The 18,361-nt window shown below is 40.7% G+C and overlaps 1 protein-coding gene across 3 annotated transcripts in view; it reads left to right on the top strand.

The window, feature by feature from the left end:
- Positions 1-18,361, top strand: part of OPHN1 (oligophrenin 1) — a 192,560-nt gene that overhangs the window by 157,193 nt on the left and 17,006 nt on the right. For all 3 annotated transcript variants that reach the window (XM_089674901.1, XM_089674900.1, XM_089674899.1), the window contains 2 exons: positions 9,720-9,873; positions 15,764-15,814. In XM_089674901.1, the coding sequence (XP_089531027.1) occupies positions 9,720-9,873; positions 15,764-15,814 (205 nt within the window). The remainder of the gene's footprint in view (positions 1-9,719; positions 9,874-15,763; positions 15,815-18,361) is intronic.

Raw genomic sequence — 18,361 nt, 5'->3', positions numbered from 1 at the left:
TTTGGGCCTCAGAATTAATTATATGTCATCTCCACCTATATCCTCATTTATTACTAATGAAACATGTAAGGTCAAACTCCTTGTTTAACCCATTAGGAGCTAGACAACCCATCTCATAGATCCATTTAGATTCCTTCTTGCTGATTTCCCTTATTAGGTTGTCACCCCTCCAATGATGTACATGTTTTTCTATACCCCAGAATTCTAGTTTACTCGCATCTTTATTATGGTATTTCTTGAAATGCTGTGATAAATGATGATACTTGTATCCCCTATTGATGTTATATACGTGTTCTTTCATACGTTCTCTTAGCATCCTTTTAGTACGGCCAATATATATCAGGTTGCATGGGCATTTCAGAGCATAGATAACCCCTCTAGTGTCACAAGATATAAATTGCTGAATTTCATATTCCTTTCCACTAGTAGGGTTCTGAAATGTGAATCTCCTTCTGGGATTATGTGCCAATCTACTGCAGCTATAACATCTACCACAGGCATAGAACCCCTTTCCCTGAAAAAAACTACATAGCTGATTTTTGATAGGTGGTTCTATTATACTTTTCACCACCTTATCTAATGGTGGGAGCTTTCTTATATATAAACCGTGGTATTTCTGGAATATTATTTTTCAAATGTTTATCTAATTTTAGAATCTTCCAGTGTTTCTTTATTATATTTTGCACCGATTTATACTGTGTGTTATATTGTAGTACTACTAATAGTTCCTCCTTTTCAGTATTCTCTGTTTATCTGCTACCAACTTATTGCGATCCATAAATCCTACTTTTTCCCTTTCCGCTTGTATTATTTCTTTTTTGTAGCCTTTATTTGTAAATCTTTCCAATAGCTTTCCACTTTGTTCTACATAGTCCTTCATTTTTGTGCAATTCCTTTTTAGCCTAATGAATTGGCCCCTAGGGATATTCATTAACCACGCTTTGTGATGGCAGCTATCTGTAGGGATATATGCATTTCTGTCTACAGATTTAAAATAGTTTCTTGTGCATAATTGTATTCCCTCTTTGAAAATTTGAATATCTAGAAAATTACTAGATGTATCATGTATGTCATAACTAAGTTTTATATTCGCTTCATTCCTGTTTAGACCATCATAAAATTCAATAAGATCTTCTTTTTCACCATTCCATACCACCAATAGGTCATCGATGTACCTTTTGTATATTAATATCTCTGTTCTACTATTCTGAAATATAAATTCATCTTCCCATTTCGCCATATATAGATTAGCAATGCTAGGGGCGAATTTAGCGCCCATAGCAACTCCTCTTCTTTGGGAATAGTATGTGTTACCATACCAAAAATAATTGTGGGTAAGACAAAATTTTAAACATTTTATGATGAATTTTTTATGTCTATTAGAGATATTTCCATATTTATTAAGTGCCCATTTGGCTGCTTCTATGGCTCCCTGATGATCTATATTGGTGTATAATGCTGCGACATCTGCTGAACTCAAAAGCATGTTATTATCTATGTGTATATCCTTCATTACCTGTATTATATGTTTTGTATCCCGTAGGAATGCTCTAGTTTTAGTTACTAATGGCTGCAGATAATAATCCACATATTCACCCAGTCTTGCTGTAAGTGAATCTATCCCATTAATAATGGGTCTACCTGGTGGGTTGGTGCTGTTTTTATGGATTTTGGGAACTGAATACATAATGGGTAGTCTACACACTGATGGTACTAAATATTCATGTTCTTTCTCATTAATTACTCCCTTCTTTTTCCCATATGATACCAGCTTTATTAGTTCTTTCTTATATTCCTTGATGGGGTTATTTCCTAATACTTCATATGTGTCTTTATCATTTAGCATTTCAGTCATAATAGATTCATAATATATTTTAGATTGTATCACTATTCCTCCTCCCTTATCTGCTGGACGTACTACAATATCATTCCTCTTTTTTTAGTATATCCAAACCTCTCTTTAATTTATTGATCATTTTTGGTTTTTTGATCCGGAGGGATTCCAGATCCTGCAATACCATTTGTTTAAACGTATCTATATATTTATTATCTCCAATCTGGGGATTAAAAACAGATTTGTTCTTTAATTGACTAAATGTAGTATTATCCTTTGCTCCAGTATTATGTGTTTTTTATAAAATGTATAGTTATATATTTTTATATTATGTATAGTTTTTATAAAAATATATGAATTTATCTAAATAAAATTACAAATATGGGAAATATTCTAATTATAAGTAAGTAACATTCTATGATAATGGTAATATAAGGATCTGATAAGGATTCTTAGAGATTTTAATCATAATAAACATTTAATTATCAGGTCTGATAGAAAATCATATGTATGGGGTTTTTAAATGTTTTTAATTTATTTTTATTTTTAGTTTATTTTTATTTTATTTTAATTTTATTTTTATTTTATTTTTTATATTTATTTTTATTTTTACTTTTATTTTTATATTCTATTTTTTATATTTATTTTTATTTACTTTTATTTTTATTTCTATATTTTATTTATTTTTTATTCTTTAATTTTATCTAAATTTTATTTTTATTTAATTTTATTTTATTTTCATTTTTATTATTTATATTCATTTTCATTTTTATTTTTATTTTTTTATTTTTATTTTTATTTCTATTTCTATTTTTATTTTATTTTAAAGATTAAATAGGATAATAAAGATTGATTAAGTATACAATGAAGTTAGCCAAGTAAGCCATTTAGTAATATATATGATATAGGTGTATGGTACTGCATAAGGATACCTATGTTGTCATATAGAAGATGGAATACAGCTGATCCGAATAGCAACGTCTGACAGATATAAAGTGTATATCTACATGGGAAAACAATGGGGTTAATTATAGTATCTCCATATCACTTAGAAAATGGCCGCGCCCATGTGGTCTTCAATAAAATGGGGGCCGAGATATATATTCACATAGGCCAGTCGTGATGTCCAATCCTTTTCCCCCTGATGAAGTCACATGACCCTGTGACGATACGCGTAGGGGAGGGGCTCTGACGTCACGGCGTTGCATCGGAGAGGTTCGGCGATTCCAGCAGAAACAGAAGCAGAGGCAGACAGAGAGGCAAAGGCAGAGTATAACATATATCTACTGCAGATCTTGTATCCACTGCTGACCTGTATTACAAGAGTGCCATATACTGCTGTGTATCATCGCACCTGGCAGCAATAAATCACTTTTTCATACAAGGATAAGGCACCATGGTCTTTCTTCTTTGTTTCATTTGATATATATTCCCCATACTGGTGAAAGGAGTATACGAGGAAGAGGTGTCCCCAGGAGGGGAAATAGGAGATACCTATAGAGCCTGTTTATACTCATGCATGAGCAGCTGCATATGGAAAAAGAGGAGAGCACAGGAGGATTCCAATAGATCTATATTATCCCTGGAACATCTTGCTTATGAGCACTATCCCATCAATCCTGGAAGGATTAAAAGTCTATTTGCCTAAATATATTTGGGCAAATATTAAGGTGAGCGCATATTGAGATCACACGGCACCTGAAGGGAGGAAAAGGAATTCACCTGCACACTTGCACATATTTATAAGAGACTTTATTTATGCACTTTATTAATTTATATACAGCCACTTATGTATTTGCACAATATTGATTAATTGATCACATGTGATATGTATCACCACAGATTATGATCTTGATTAATTTATAATATTATCTTATTTATTTTTTATAAGTCACAGATATTTATTTGATATAATATTATTTATGTATCAACAGAAGCACTTTTAGTATATTTATAAGTGTGAGAATATTCTAAATTAAGGATTTTAAATAGGAGCGCGGCACTATAAATTGATTTTTGAATTAATTTATATAATTGAATAATGGCTACACTGAAACAGTTTTGTGAAGAGGAGCGGTCCAAAATTACTCCAGATCGTTGTGCAGGTCTGATCTGCAACTACAGGGAACGTTTGGTTGAGGTTATTGCTGCCAAAGGAGGGTCAACCAGTTATTAAGTCCAAAGGTTCACATACTTTTTCCTCCCTGCACTGTGAATGTTTACATGTTATGTGCAATTAAACCATGGCAACATCTAATGTTTGTGTAGTATTATGTTCAGCAGACTGTGTTCTTCTATTGTTGTGACTTAGATGACGTTCACAGCACATTTTATGCCCAATCCATGCAAAACTCCACGTAATCCCAAGGGGTTCACATACTTTTTCTTGCAACTGTATATATTGTAATAACTAAAGAGAAAACGTGTTTTGTTTTGGAGAGAGTGGAGAGGGATTAGAACCCCTTTCAGGTTTTAAATGCTACTTCTGCCTCCATTAGGGAGATTCACTCTCTTTATTTGTCCTGTTTATTCATATTATCAAAAGTGAAAGTAGCAGAAAATCCCACAGTGGGGGTAGAAAATGTCCTATGCCAAACATTCATCCCCAGAAAAGTAATAGAGGGGAAATCTTCCAATGGGAAACTGGTTCTGGTGACCTATTGATCCCCAACGGAATCCATATAATTTGCAGGGATTTCCTCTCACTTCCTGTTGTGGCTATGGGACAGGAAGAGAAGGGAAGTCTCCCCAACGGGACACAGATGGCAAAAAAAAAAAATGGACGGGGCTTATAATCCTCCCTTATTCTATCCAAAATGAAGAAAAAAATGTTTTAGGGCCGGTTCACACCATAGAAATGCAGCCTGGATGCGTTTCTGCATTCACAGTTTTTACGCTTTTTTAGATGTTTCAGTGTGTTTTTTATGCGTTCCAGGTGCTTTTTTGAGTCCTTTTGGTTCCAGTGCGTTTTTGATGTGTTTTACCGCAGTCCTGTACAGTTCTGTGCAGGAAAAATGCAGCCTGTTCTACTTTTTTTTTTTTTTCTGCAACCGAAATGCACTGGAATTGCAGGCACTGATGTGAACGATTCCGTTAACAACCATGCAACCTACTTTCTGTGAGTTTTAGATGCAGAAAGAAAATACACTGGAACACTTGTACTGTGAACTAACCCTTATAATTTAGTAATACTTTAACTGTGCATTATGGTCCCAGAATTATTGCTGTCACTCCAGCGTTTATGGTGATATATAGCAAATCTAGCACAATCAACAATTTTTGTACATTGGCAACCCCCATTTGTGCATTTATATATATCTTTGGGGGGGGGGGGCACATTTTTTGGGGGGGATGCTTGGGTGTACCTTTAACTTTTTTTTTAAACACTTTTCACTCAACGTTATTGCTATTACATAGGGGACAAAAAGCCCCTCATGTAGTAGGCTGTTTATACTGACAGGTTCCCTTTATTGAAACAACAGGGATCTATTAGACCCATGATGTCTCCCATATGTAAGATATCTAGCACAATCAACATTTAGTACATTGACACCCCCCATTTGTGTGTGTGTGTATACAGTTGTTTTCAAAATAATAGTGTGTTGAAAAAAGTGAATAAAGCTTAAAATCCTTCTAATAGCTTTTATTTCCATACACACAAATGCATTGGGAACACTACACATTCTATTCCAAATCAAAACATGAAGAAAAATAGATCAAATTTGTGTTGTTCCTCTAAAAAAAATTGAAGAAAAGTGAATATTAGACTGTTCAAAAAAATAGCAGTGTTTGTATTCTTCTTTACAAGCCTCAAACATTCACTATATAAACTGAAAAATGTTTGAAGATTTTGCTTTCCTTTGAATCACTTAATGAATATTTGGTTGTATAAGCACTGTTTCTGAGAACTGCTGTACATCTGTGTTGCATGGAGTCACCCAACTTCTGGCACCTGTGAACAGGTATTCCAGCCCAGGATGATTGGACTACATTCCACAGTTCTTCTCTATTTCTTGGTTTTGCCTCAGAAACTGCATTTTGATGTCACCCCACAAGTTTTCTATTGGATTAAGATCCGGGGATTGGGCTGGCCACTGCATGTTGTCTTGTTGGAACACCCATTTCAACGGCATTTCCTCTTCAGCATAAGGCAGCATGACCTCTTCAAGTATTCTGATGTATTCAAACTGATCCATGATCCCTGGTATGTGATAAATAGGCCCAACACCGTAGTATGAGAAACATCCCCATATCATGATGCTTGAACCACCATGCTTCACAGTGTACTTTGTCTTGAATTCAGTGTTTGGGGGTCGTCTGACAAACTGTCTCCGGCCACTAGACCCAAAAAGAACAATCTTACTTTCATCGATCCACAAAATGTTGCGCCATTTCTCTTTAGGCCAATCAATGTGCTCTTTGGCAAATTGTAACCTCTTCAGCATGTCATTTTTTCAACAGTGGGACTTTACGGGGGCTTCTTGCAGATAGCTTGGCTTCACATAGGCATCTTATAATTGTAACAGTACTCACAGGTAACTTTAGTCCTCCTTTGATCTTCCTGGAGCTGATTGTTGGCTGAGTCCTTGCCATTTTGGCTATTCTTCTATCCATTCGAATGGTAGTTTTTCTCTTTCTTCCACGTCTTTCAGGTTTTGGTTGCCATTTTAAAGCATTTGCGATCATTTTAGCTGAGCAGCCTATCATTTTCTGCACTTCTTTATCAACTTTTTAATCAAGGTACGCCGTTCTTCTGAACAATGTCTGGAATTTTCCTCAGAATTTCAGAGAGAAATGCACTGTAACCAGCATGTACAACATTTGCTGCCTTCCTTCCTTAAATAAGGGCAATAATTGCCACCTGTTTTTCAAAGAATGAATGACCTCACCAATAGAACTCCACACTGCTATTATTTTGAACATGCCCCTTTCAATGAGTGATTTAATTACACAGAATCAGCAGCATGCATGTCATGACTGTTGGGTCTGTTGGATTTCTATTACTCTACTACACCTGCTAGTAAATTATTTGCCATGTAGAAATATAATTTCTACCAAAAACAGTGATTGATCAGGTTAGTGATGTCTGACTGCTATTATTTTGAACACAACTGTATATATGTGTGTGTGTGTGTATGTATGTATGTATGTATGTATGTGTATATATATATATATATATATATATATATATATATGTGGGGGGGGGGGAAATCACATTTTTTCTGGGGGGTGTTTTGGGTATGCCTTTTTTACTTTTTGACACTTTTTTCTTTTTCCCACTCAACTTTGTTGCTAATAGCCCTCCATGTGATTGGGCTATTGATAGTGACAGGTTCTCTTTATTGAGACTTCTGGAATCTATTAGAATCCTGATGTCGCCCGTACACTCCACTGAAGCTACTTTTTTACACTTTTCTTTCACTTTATTGCTATCACATAGGTGACCAATAGTCCCCCCCCCATGTTATAGGCTATTTATAGTGACATGTTTTCTTTATTGAGTCATTGGGGATCTGTTAGACTCCTGATGTCTCCCATACACTCCACTGAAGCCAACAGAGCATAGATAATGCTTAATTAGTGGCCAGGGGAAGTGACCACCACAACCAAAAGTGATAGTTTACAACTCACTTTGGGGTTCTTACTAGCTAGGGAAGCGACCCAGTGACACGTGGATGCAGATGTACGGTTGCCAGGTCACTTCCATCTGAAAGCCGACAGTCAGTTTGATGTGTCTGCTCACAACCCTCTGCTGCTGCCAATATCTGAAATACATTGTGGCAGTAAAAGGGCTAACTGGACTGAGGTGAGAGGTCCTTGTTCCAGCACTGCTGTGTCAGTGGCCATTCATTTAAATAGGCTTGCTGATGCACTGAAACACATACAGTTGCAAGAAAAAGTATGTGAACCCCTTGGGAATACGTGGCGTTTTGCATGCATTGGGCATAAAATGTGCTCTGAACGTCATCTAAGTCACAACAATAGAAGAACACAGTCTGCTGAACATAATACTACACAAACATTAGATGTTGCCACGGTTTAATTGCACATAACATGTAAACATTCACAGTGCAGGGAGGAAAAAGTATGTGAACCTTTGGACTTAATAACTGGTTGACCCTCCTTTGGCAGCAATAACCTCAACCAAACGTTTCCTGTAGTTGCAGATCAGACCTGCACAACGATCTGGAGTAATTTTGGACCGCTCCTCTTCACAAAACTGTTTCAGTGTAGCAATATTCTTGGGATGTCTGGTGTGAATCGCTCTCTTAAGGTCATGCCACAGCATTTCAATCGGGTTGAGGTCAGGACTCTGACTGGGCCACTCCAGAAGGCGTATTATGTGCTGTTGCAACCATTGTTTTGTTGAATTACTTGTATGCTTTGGGTCATTGTCCTGTTGCATCACCCATCCTCTGCGGAGCTTCAGTTGGCGGACAGATGGTCGTACGTTTTCCTGCAAAATGTCTTGATAAACTCTGGAATTCATTTTCCCATCAATGACAACAATCCGTCCAGGCCCTGAGGCAGCAAAGCAGCCCCAAACCATGAAGCTCCCTCCGCCATGTTTTACAGTGGGGATGAGGTTTTGATGTTGGTGTGCTGTGCCTTTTTTTCTCCACACATATTGTTGTGTGTTCTTCCCAAACAACTCAATCTTGGTTTCATCTGTCCACAGTATATTTTGCCAGTAGTGCTGTGGAACATCCAGGTGCTCTTTTGCAAACTTCAAATGTGCTGCAATATTCTTTTTGGACAGCAATGGCTTCCTCCGTGGTGTCCTCCCATGTACTCCATTCTTGTTTAATGTTTTCCTTATTGTAGATGTGTCAACAAAAATGTTAGCATGTGCCAGAGATTTCTGTAGGTCTTTAGCTGACACTCTGGGATTCTTCTTTACCTCATGCAGCATTCTGCGCTGTGCTCTTGCAGTCATTTTTGCAGGACGACCTCGCCTAGGGAGAGTAGCTACAGTGCTAAACTTTCTCCATTTGTAGGCAGTCTGTCTTACTGTGGACACATGAACATCAAGGCTTTTGGAGATACTTTTGTAACCCTTTCCAGCTTCATGCAAGTCAACAATTCTTGATCGTAGGTCTTCTGAGAGCTCTTTTCTGCGAGGCATGGTTCACATCAGACAGTGCTTCTTGAAACCAGTAAAACCCAAAACAGGTGTGTGTTTTTTAAGGGCAGGACAGCTGTCAGCAACACATCCAATATCATCACACTGATTGGAGTCAAGGTTGGCTCACTCCTGGCTCCAATTAGCTCTGGGAGAAGTCATTAAGCTAGGGCCTCACATACTTTTTCCTCCCTGCACTGTGAATGTTTACATGTTATGTACAATTAAACCATGGTAACATCTAATGTTTGTGTAGTATTATGTTCAGCAGACTGTGTTCTTCTATTGTTGTGACTTAGATGACGTTCAGAGCACATTTTATGCCCAATTCATGCAAAACTCCACGTAATCCCAAGGGGTTCACATACTTTTTCTTGCAACTGTAGTTAAGAGATGCATGGGCCATTTTTACCAATACAGTGCGCCAGTGCTGTGTGTTGCAATGCAGGTGCATTGGGGTGGCGTTCAGAATGAGTTGCACCACAGCACACCAATGGACGGAATGTTCCTAGTTGCCCATAACATTCTCAGAATTCTTTTGCCAACATCCATACTTTTCCTATCTTGCCTCTCTATTGTCCAGCTGTCACATGCTATGATGTACTGTGCTCTGCCCACGCGTTTTGTTTTTGTGTGATTACATATGACAGCTGTACTCCCCACTATAACTTATGTGCTGATAAAATGTTGCCGTACAATGGACGCTCACGGAACCTTTTTTTTTTTTATTATTATTTTATTTCTCTTTCTCCATTCTTCCAGGTGACTGTGACAATATCAGTAAAGTGCGTTCACCAGGAGAGAGGCCAGTGATCTCCCGCCCACCAGTAAGACCACCGGACCCTCCCAGCAGAGCAGCCTTAAACCCCAAAGCGGACGCCAGCTTGGGTGGAAAGGAAGACAACGCTGAGTCAGTGTAAGGAAAGACCAGCGACAGCTGACTGTTTAAGGGTGTCAGTCAAATGTTTATTTTAACAACGCTGCCACCATCTACCAACAAAAAAAGCAGTTCTTAAATTAGATATAAACACAACTAGATGATATTTAGTTTGCTAAATAAACAATCACTATATTTATGAAAATACTATGTTTACACTGGTACCGCTGATCTCCTGCAGCCTCTTTGCAGCAACTTCGTGCCTACATGCACAATAGTGATCCCTGTGTGGCATTTCTCAGGTTGGGTTTCCTGATGGTGACAAAAGTGGACCATGGTTGTGTGACCACCTGCCGACTAATCACATACCTGGTACGTCCCTGGACTTCAAGTGGTTGTGCCGGGATGATGGTTGGATTTCTTGTAGTAGCAAACAAAGTGGCTTACTAGCTGATTGATTGCTATTACAAGCAGCCAGAGGAGATGTTCAACCCTCCCTCTGCCTTCCGCAACTTTAACAGGATCACCTGATCGACCAGCTGGTGCTACCGCCAGTCACGGAGCAGAACAAAGACCAGATCGGCTTTGTTTGGCTGTGTTAAATAGTAACCTGGAAGCGATGAGCTGACATCACTTTACTCAGAAATGCACTTCGCCATTTATAAAAAAATAAAAGCATTCAATAACTCTGATCTTGGTGTGATTTAATGCTTTTAAGGGCAAAGGAGGGATTTGGATACTTACTTACCCCAGATCCCTCCATAAAGAGTACCTGTCACTGCCTATTGCTGTCACAAGGGATGATTATTTTCTTTGTGACAGCAAAAAAAGTGATACATTTTTTTTAAAGTGACAGTGTAAAAAAAAATAAAAATTAAAGTCTCCCCCGCCACATTGCATTTTAAAAACCGCTGCGCAAATACCATGTGGCATTAAAAATAGCAAAACCCACCATTTTATTCTCTAGGGCTTGTGCTTTAAAATTTTATAGCAAAGAATGCTGATTGTAAGCAAAAGTGTCAGAAAAGGTCTGGTCTTTAAGTGGTTAACATGTATTGAAACAGCCGCTTGGGAGGCAGACAGGGAGTGCTGTCACACCATTACAGGAAGTGCCTGAATAAGGACTTTCATGGCCGAATCACCAGGAATTGCTTTAGAAAGAGCTGCAGATTAAAAAAAAATAGTAATTATTATTTTTGAGATTACTTTAACCACTTGCCTACCAGGCACTTATACCCCCTTATTTACCAGGCCAATTTTCAGCTTTCAGCGCTGCCGCACTTTGATTGACAATTGCGCGGTCATGCAATATTGTACCCATATGAAATTTTGATAATTTTTTTCTCACAAATAGAGCTTTCTTTTGGTGGTATTTAATCGCCACTGGGCGCTTTACTTTTTGCGCTATAAATAAAAATTGCAAAAAATGTGAAAAAAAAAAGTTTTTTTGTTTCTTTTATAAAATTTTTCAAACAGGTATTTTTTCTCCTTCACTGATGATGAGGCAGCACTGATGTGCGTTGATGAGGCAGCACTGATGGGCACTGATAGGCGGCACTGATGGGCACTGATAGGCAGCACTAAAGGGCACTGATAGGCAGTACTAATGAGGTGGCACGGATAGGCGGCACTGATAGACAGCACTAATTAGGGGTCACGGATAGGCGGCACTAATATGCAGCACTGATAGGCGGCACTGATAGGTGACACTGATTATGGGCACTGACTGGCGGCACTGACTGGCACAACCCCTGGGCACTGACTGGCGGCACTGACTGGCACAACCCCTGGGCACTGACTGGTGGCACTGACTGGCAGCACTGCTGGGCTGCACTGGTGGGTGGCACTGGTGGGCAGCACTGGTGGGTGGGCACATGTGGGTGGCACTGGTGGGCACAGGTGGGTGGGCACAGGTGGGTAGCACTGCTGGGCACAGGTAGGTGGCACTGCAGAGTGGCACAGGTGGGTGCACTGCTGGGCACTGGTGGGCGGAGCTAGTGGGCGCACTGCTGGGTGGAACTTGCGGGTGGCACTGCTGGGCACCGATCATCAGGACACTGATCATCAGTGCCCTGATGATCGGTGCCGATCCCTGCTCTGACAACTGCCGGTTCTCGGCAGTACTTTCCTCACGATCTGACAGCGTGAGGAAAGTGCAGCCAAGAACCGGCACTTGCATTTCCCTCTGATCAGCGTGTCATTGGACACCGCTGATCACGTGGTAAAAGGACGCTGTGATTGGCCTTTTACCACATCACGTGATCAGCTGTGTCCGTAGGACACAGCGATCACGGAGATCGCCGGGTGTGCGCCCCCTGGGGCGCGCAGGAGGATATGACGTCCACCCAGAACTGGCCGGCCGCAGTGCAGCCGTCATTCGGCTATCTGCGGTCGGCAGCTAGTTAACATGTTACAGCTTCTGTGAAGTTTTATGATTGCGTGTACTTTAATACTTGTGCTTACTAAATGATTTCAGAGTTTGATTCTATTTAGTTCTGTGCAGTAATTATGAGACTTTTCCTTCCTGTAATAACCTCTTGCCCTCCATAAAATTTTACCTAATTCATTACCAGTCCATTTTTTTTGCTATTCAGCACTTCTCTACTTTAACTGGTAATTGTGCGGTCGTGCAACGCTGTACCCAAATTAAATTTGTATAATTTTTTCACACAAATAGAGATTTCTTTTGGTGGTATTTGATCACTACTGGGTTTTTAATTGTTTTTATTATATAAACAAAAAAAGACCAAAAATTTTGAAAAAAAAAATATTTTTTACTTTCTGCTACATAAAACATATCCAATAAAGAAAAATCTAATTTATTCATAAATATAGGCCAAACTGTAGTCTGCTATACAGTGAAGGAAATAAGTATTTGATCCCCAGCTGATTTTGAATGTTTGCCCACTCACAAAGAAATGATCAGTCTGAAAATCGCATGGTAGGTGTATTGTAACACTGAGAGACAGAATAGCAACAAAAAATTCAAAGAAATGCATGTCTAACAAATGATGCACTGATTTGCATGTTCATGAGGGAAATAAGTATTTGATCCCATTCACAAAACACCACTTAGTACTTGGTGGCAAATCCCTTGTTGGCAATCACAGAGGTCAGACGTTTCCTGTAGTTAGCCACCAAGTTTGCACACATCTCAGAAGGGATTTTGGCCCACTCCTCTTGGCAGATCCTCTCCAAGTCATTAAGGTTTGGTGGCTGAAGTTTGGCAACTCGAACTTTCAGTGCCCTCCACAGATTTTCAATCGGATTAAGGTCTGGAGACTGCAAAGGCCACTCTAGGACCCTAATGTGCTTCTTCTTGAGCCACTCCTTTGTTGCCTTGGCTGTGTGTTTTGGGTCATTGTCATGCTGGAACACCCATCTACGACCTATTTTTAATGCTCTGGCTGAGTGAAGAAGGTTCTCACCCAAGATTTGACTGTACATTGCCCCATCAAGCATCCCTTTGATCCGGTGTAGTTGCCCTGTCCCCTTAGCAGAAAAATACCCCCAAAGCAGAATGTTTCCACCACCATGTTTGACAGTTGGGATGGTGTTCTGACCACAACACTTTCAACCAGTCCTCCTCTGCATCATTCAGATATTCAGTGGCAAACTTCAGACAGGCCTGGACATGTGCTTTCTTCAGCAGAGGGAACTTGTGGGCACTGCAGGATTTCAATCCTTGTTGGCGTAGTGTGTTACCAATTGTTTTCTTGGTGACTGTGGTCCCAGCTGCCTGGAGATCATTGACAAGATCCTCACGTGTAGTTCTGGGATGATTCCTCATTGTTCTCATGATCATTGACACTCCACAAGGTGAGATCTTGCATGGTGCACCAGACCTAGGGAGACTGACAGTTGTTTTGTGTCTTTTCCATTTGCGAATGATTGCACCAACTGTTGTCACCTTCTCACCAAGCTTCTTGGCGATAGTTTGGTAGCCCAGTCCAGCCTTGTAGGTCGACAATCTTGTCCCTGACATTCTTGGAGAGCTCTTTGGTCTTTGCCATGGTGGAGAGTTTGGAATCTGATTGTTTGATTGCTCCTGTGGACAGGTGTTTTTTATACAGGTAATAAAATGAGATTAGCAGCACTTCCTTTAAGAGACTGCTTCTAATCTCAGCTTGTTACCTGTATGAAAGACACCTGGTAGCCAGATGTCCTGCTGAATGATAGGGGATCAAATAATTATTTCCCTCATGAACATGCAAATCAGTGCATCATTTCTTTAGATTTTTTGTTGCTATTCTGTCTCTCAGTGTTACAATACACCTACCATTCGATTTTTAGACTGATCATTTCTTTGTGAGTGGGCAAACATTCAAAATCAGCAGGGGATCAAATACTTATTTCCTTTATTGTATGTCTTTGGTTAAAAAAATCCCAATAAGTGTATATTGATTGGTTTGTGCAAAAGTTATAGCGTCTATAAACCATGGTTTAGATACTGCAATTTGTATATATTTATTTTTTTATACTACTAATGGCGGTGATCAGCAATCTATAGTAGGACTGTGATAAGGCGGCAATCTAACACTGGGTGAGAGCTGACTAACTGACACTGAGATCACCAGTGACACTAATACAGTGATCACCGATGATACTATACACTCACGATGACCCTGGCTGGGAAGAGGTTAACATCTTGGGTAATCAAGGGGTTAAGTGTATGCCTAACTAGTGTTAATTTTGTGTAATGTGTGGTTTAAGTAAAAACCTTTTGTTTCTTCTGCCTGCAAAGCAGGGAGAAGAAACAAAGAGTGTATTCCTTCTGTACAGAGCCCTGTGTTGATTGTTAACACAGAGCTCTGAGTTGTGATTGGACACAGCCGATCAGCAGATCCCGCCCATGAATCATTGGCTGGGACCTGCTGACAAACTCTTGCTGTGCGGGAGTTGTGGGACGGGGCATGTGCCCTGTACCCAGAAGAGGCCAGCAGCGTACGGGTAGGTTACTGTGCCTGTACATTGTGGATGGGTGGTCCGCAAGTGTGTAAGAGGATTGCTCACTGCTGCTCTCTCTCCCTGTGAAGGGTGACTGGTCTTGTCTTTGCCACCTCCTGTAATTTTCTTCAGGAAGCTTGTAGTGAGTGGAGCCTTCTGGGCCCCTCCTACAGCTCTGCTGTCTGCACAGGCTATGTATAGCACTACTACTTTTATATAGTAATATCTGGGTTTGCAAAGACATTTGGTGCTCACAAAGCCCAGTTTGGATAAAACCCAGCTCATCCTTGGTCAATGACCATTTTGATAGGTGTCTGAGCATCTCCACTCAGGGCCACATCCCAAGATGTCTTATTAGGACTGGCCCATGGGGGAAGTTACCCACGCCCAGTCATTCTCTGTGTACACAGTACTTGGGTTTACCTGTGGTGGAGAATATTCAGGATCGGTCACTCGTCCCACCCAATCCTCACCTGGTTTCTGAATCTGATTGCACTCTATAGACCCTGTGACTATAAGGTTGATGAAATTGCAGGTATTTGATGACAGGCATCTGGTTTCTCAACATGCATCTGTAAAGCTGGCGTAAACGCCTTTCTGAGTCCACAGTATAGGTAGTCAGCAACTCGGAAGCTTCTTAATGTACATCTTTATTGGTTACATAAATACAGGATCACAGAGCTAACGCGTTTCGGCTTTATAAAGCCTTCCTCATAGCATCATTGTAATGAGGAAGGCTTTGTAAAGCCAAAACGCATTAGCTCTGTGATCCTGTATTTATGTAACCAATAAAGATTTACGTTAAGAAGCTTCCGAGTTGTCGGCTACCTATACTGTGGATTCATGCTGTGAGGAGTGAACATCTTAGCCTGTGCACTGGTCTCCTGTCTCCACATTTTGAACAGAGCAGTTGAGCTTGGGTAAGATTTGTTTCTAAGTGTAAAGGACATTCAATTGATGTCACCTCTTCTACTTTTTACAGAGTGGCCTCCCGTACCAAGTATTTTGAGAAGGCTTCCAGACCGAGGGGAAGGTGATCGTTGAATTTTAATTATTTAATTTTAAGATTATTGTGAATTATAGGTGATTTTTGCTTTTAGATTAGTAACTCCACTTTCATGCAAACAAAAAACATCACAAATAAAAAAAAGAATATAGCTTATACGATTGTGATACAAGCCATATTGTAATATACACTATATTGCCAAAAGTATTGGTCGGCCTGCCTTTCCACACACATGAACTTTAATGGCATCCCAGTCTTAGTCCGTAGGGTTCAATATTGAGTTGGCCCCGCCCTTTGCAGCTATAACCGTTTCAACTCTTCTCGGAAGGTCGTCCACAAGGTTTAGGAGGGTGTCTATGGGAATGTTTGACCATTCTTCCAGAAGCACATTTGTGAGGTCAGGCACTGATGTCGGAGGAGAAGGCCTGGCTCGCAGTCTCTGCTCTAATTCATCCCAAAGGTGGTCTATGTGGTTGAGGTCAGGACTCTGTGCAGGCCAGTCAAGTTCCTCCACCCCAAACTTGCTCATCCATGTCTTTATGGACCTTGCTTTGTGCACTGGTGCGCAGTTATGTTGGAACAGGAAGGGGCCATCCCCAAACTCTTCCCACAAAGTTGGGAGCATGAAATTGTCCAAAATGTCTTGGTATGCTGATACCTTAAGAGTTCCCTTCACTGGAACTAGGGGGCCAAGCCCAACCCCTGAAAAACAACCCTGCACCAGAATTTCCCCTCCACTGATCTTTACACTTGGCACAATGCAGTCAGGCAAGTACCGTTTTCTCCTGGCAACCACCAAACCCAGACATGTCCATCGAATTGCCAGACAGAGAAGCGTGATTGGTAACTCCAGAGAACACGTCTCCACTGCTCTAGAGTCCAGTGGCGGCGTGCTTTACACCACGGCATCCAACGTTTTACATTGCACTTGGTGATGTAAGGCTTGGATGCAGCTGCTCGGCCATGGAAGCCCATTCCATGAAGCTCTCTGCGCACTGTTGTGCTAATCTGAAGGCCACACCAAGTTTAGAGGTCTTTAGCTATTGACTCTGCAGATAGTTGGTGAATTCTGAGCACTGTGCGCTTCAGCATGCGCTGACCCCGCTCTGACATGTTACGTGGCCTACCACTTGGTGGCTGAGTTGCTGTTGTTCCCAGTTTCTTCCACTTTGTTATAATCCCACTAACATTTGACCGCGGAATATTTAGTAGCCAGGAAATGTCACGGATGGACTTATTGCACAGGTGACAACCTATCACGGGACCACGCTTGGAGTCACTGAGCTCCTGAGAGCGACCCATTCTTTCACAAATTTTTGTAGAAGCAGTCTGCATGCCTAGGGGCTTGGTTATATACACCTGTGGCCATGGAGGGGATTGGAACACCTGAATCCAATGATTTGGAGGGTGGGCCCAATACTTTTGGCAATATAGTGTATCATTATTAAAAATAACCTTTCCGTTTCAATCTGCAGCACTGTAATTCTTTGTAAAATTGAATACAGCAACCTGAAGGCATTCTGTACACAGATGTTTGTGCGATTTGCTTACTGATTTTCCCAGAAGTCTACACTAAGATGTCAGATTTTGGGCATCCCCTGCAAAAAAAATGTGTTTTGGGAAGATACTCCAAAAGGGTTAATCGCATCAAAAGCGATGCAGACCCTGCCACTTTCCTCATTACTCCCCTGCAGCAGCTGATTGATAATGATAAAATCACTCACATTCACTTTGCACATGGACACAGACAAACCACTATTTCTTCAGAACAACAAAAGGTAGGATTCTGAAACAAAGTTTTTTTTGAAATCCCTGCAATGTCCATAGATCGCAGAGAAGGCCATGTTTATTTCTCAGCAAAAGAGGAGTTGCTCTTTACAGAAAATATGTGCCAAAATAAACACAGAGGCTGCCAATGTTGACCTCAGGAGCATGCATGCTGCAAATTTGGTCCGCACTAAGGGCTTGTTCACACCAGTTGTGGGGGGATTGCGTTTGGTGGGTTTTCCAGCACAGTTCCACTGCACAACAAGGGAAAATGCCTTGTGTCCTATGTGGGAGGGTAATATGCCATGAAAAAGAGTAAGGCAGATCGTATATTTTTGAGCGTAGAGCAATCAGAGGCGATGTCATTGTGTGACATTTCAATAAAGTTCAGTAAAAAATAGTTCAATGCATCGCAATCAGAGCATCAGCACTGCAGCCATCTCATTGCATCGCTCTGCACACCAGCCACTGCATTGTAATGCGCAGCTGGTGTGAATAGTTCCTCATTTAGATACATTTTCTTGGCCAATGGCTTACCCAATCCTCTCCAACTCCCCGCGACTAGAATGGTCCCCGCAGCCTCTGCCCCCCCGCACTTTAGTGGTCTAGAGTCCTGATGTCGTCAAGAACAGAACAGGGTCATAGCTCTGCAGTGGATGTGAGAACGCTGAGGGACAACCCACTGTCGGATTGTGGGGGAGTGGAGGATCAGGTAAAACTGTCCCACCTCTTCCCTGGACAAAACAAGCTATTTAGCCTTGCAGTGAAGGCACAGCCCCACAGCCAGGGAACCTTTTTTGTTTCTGC

The sequence above is a fragment of the Staurois parvus genome, unplaced genomic scaffold, assembly GCF_062004578.1.
Source record: "Staurois parvus isolate SC_StPar_1 unplaced genomic scaffold, SC_StPar_1.0 ptg000154l, whole genome shotgun sequence".
NCBI classification, from domain to species: Eukaryota; Metazoa; Chordata; class Amphibia; order Anura; family Ranidae; genus Staurois; species Staurois parvus.
This window is presented reverse-complemented; position numbering and strand designations above follow the sequence as displayed.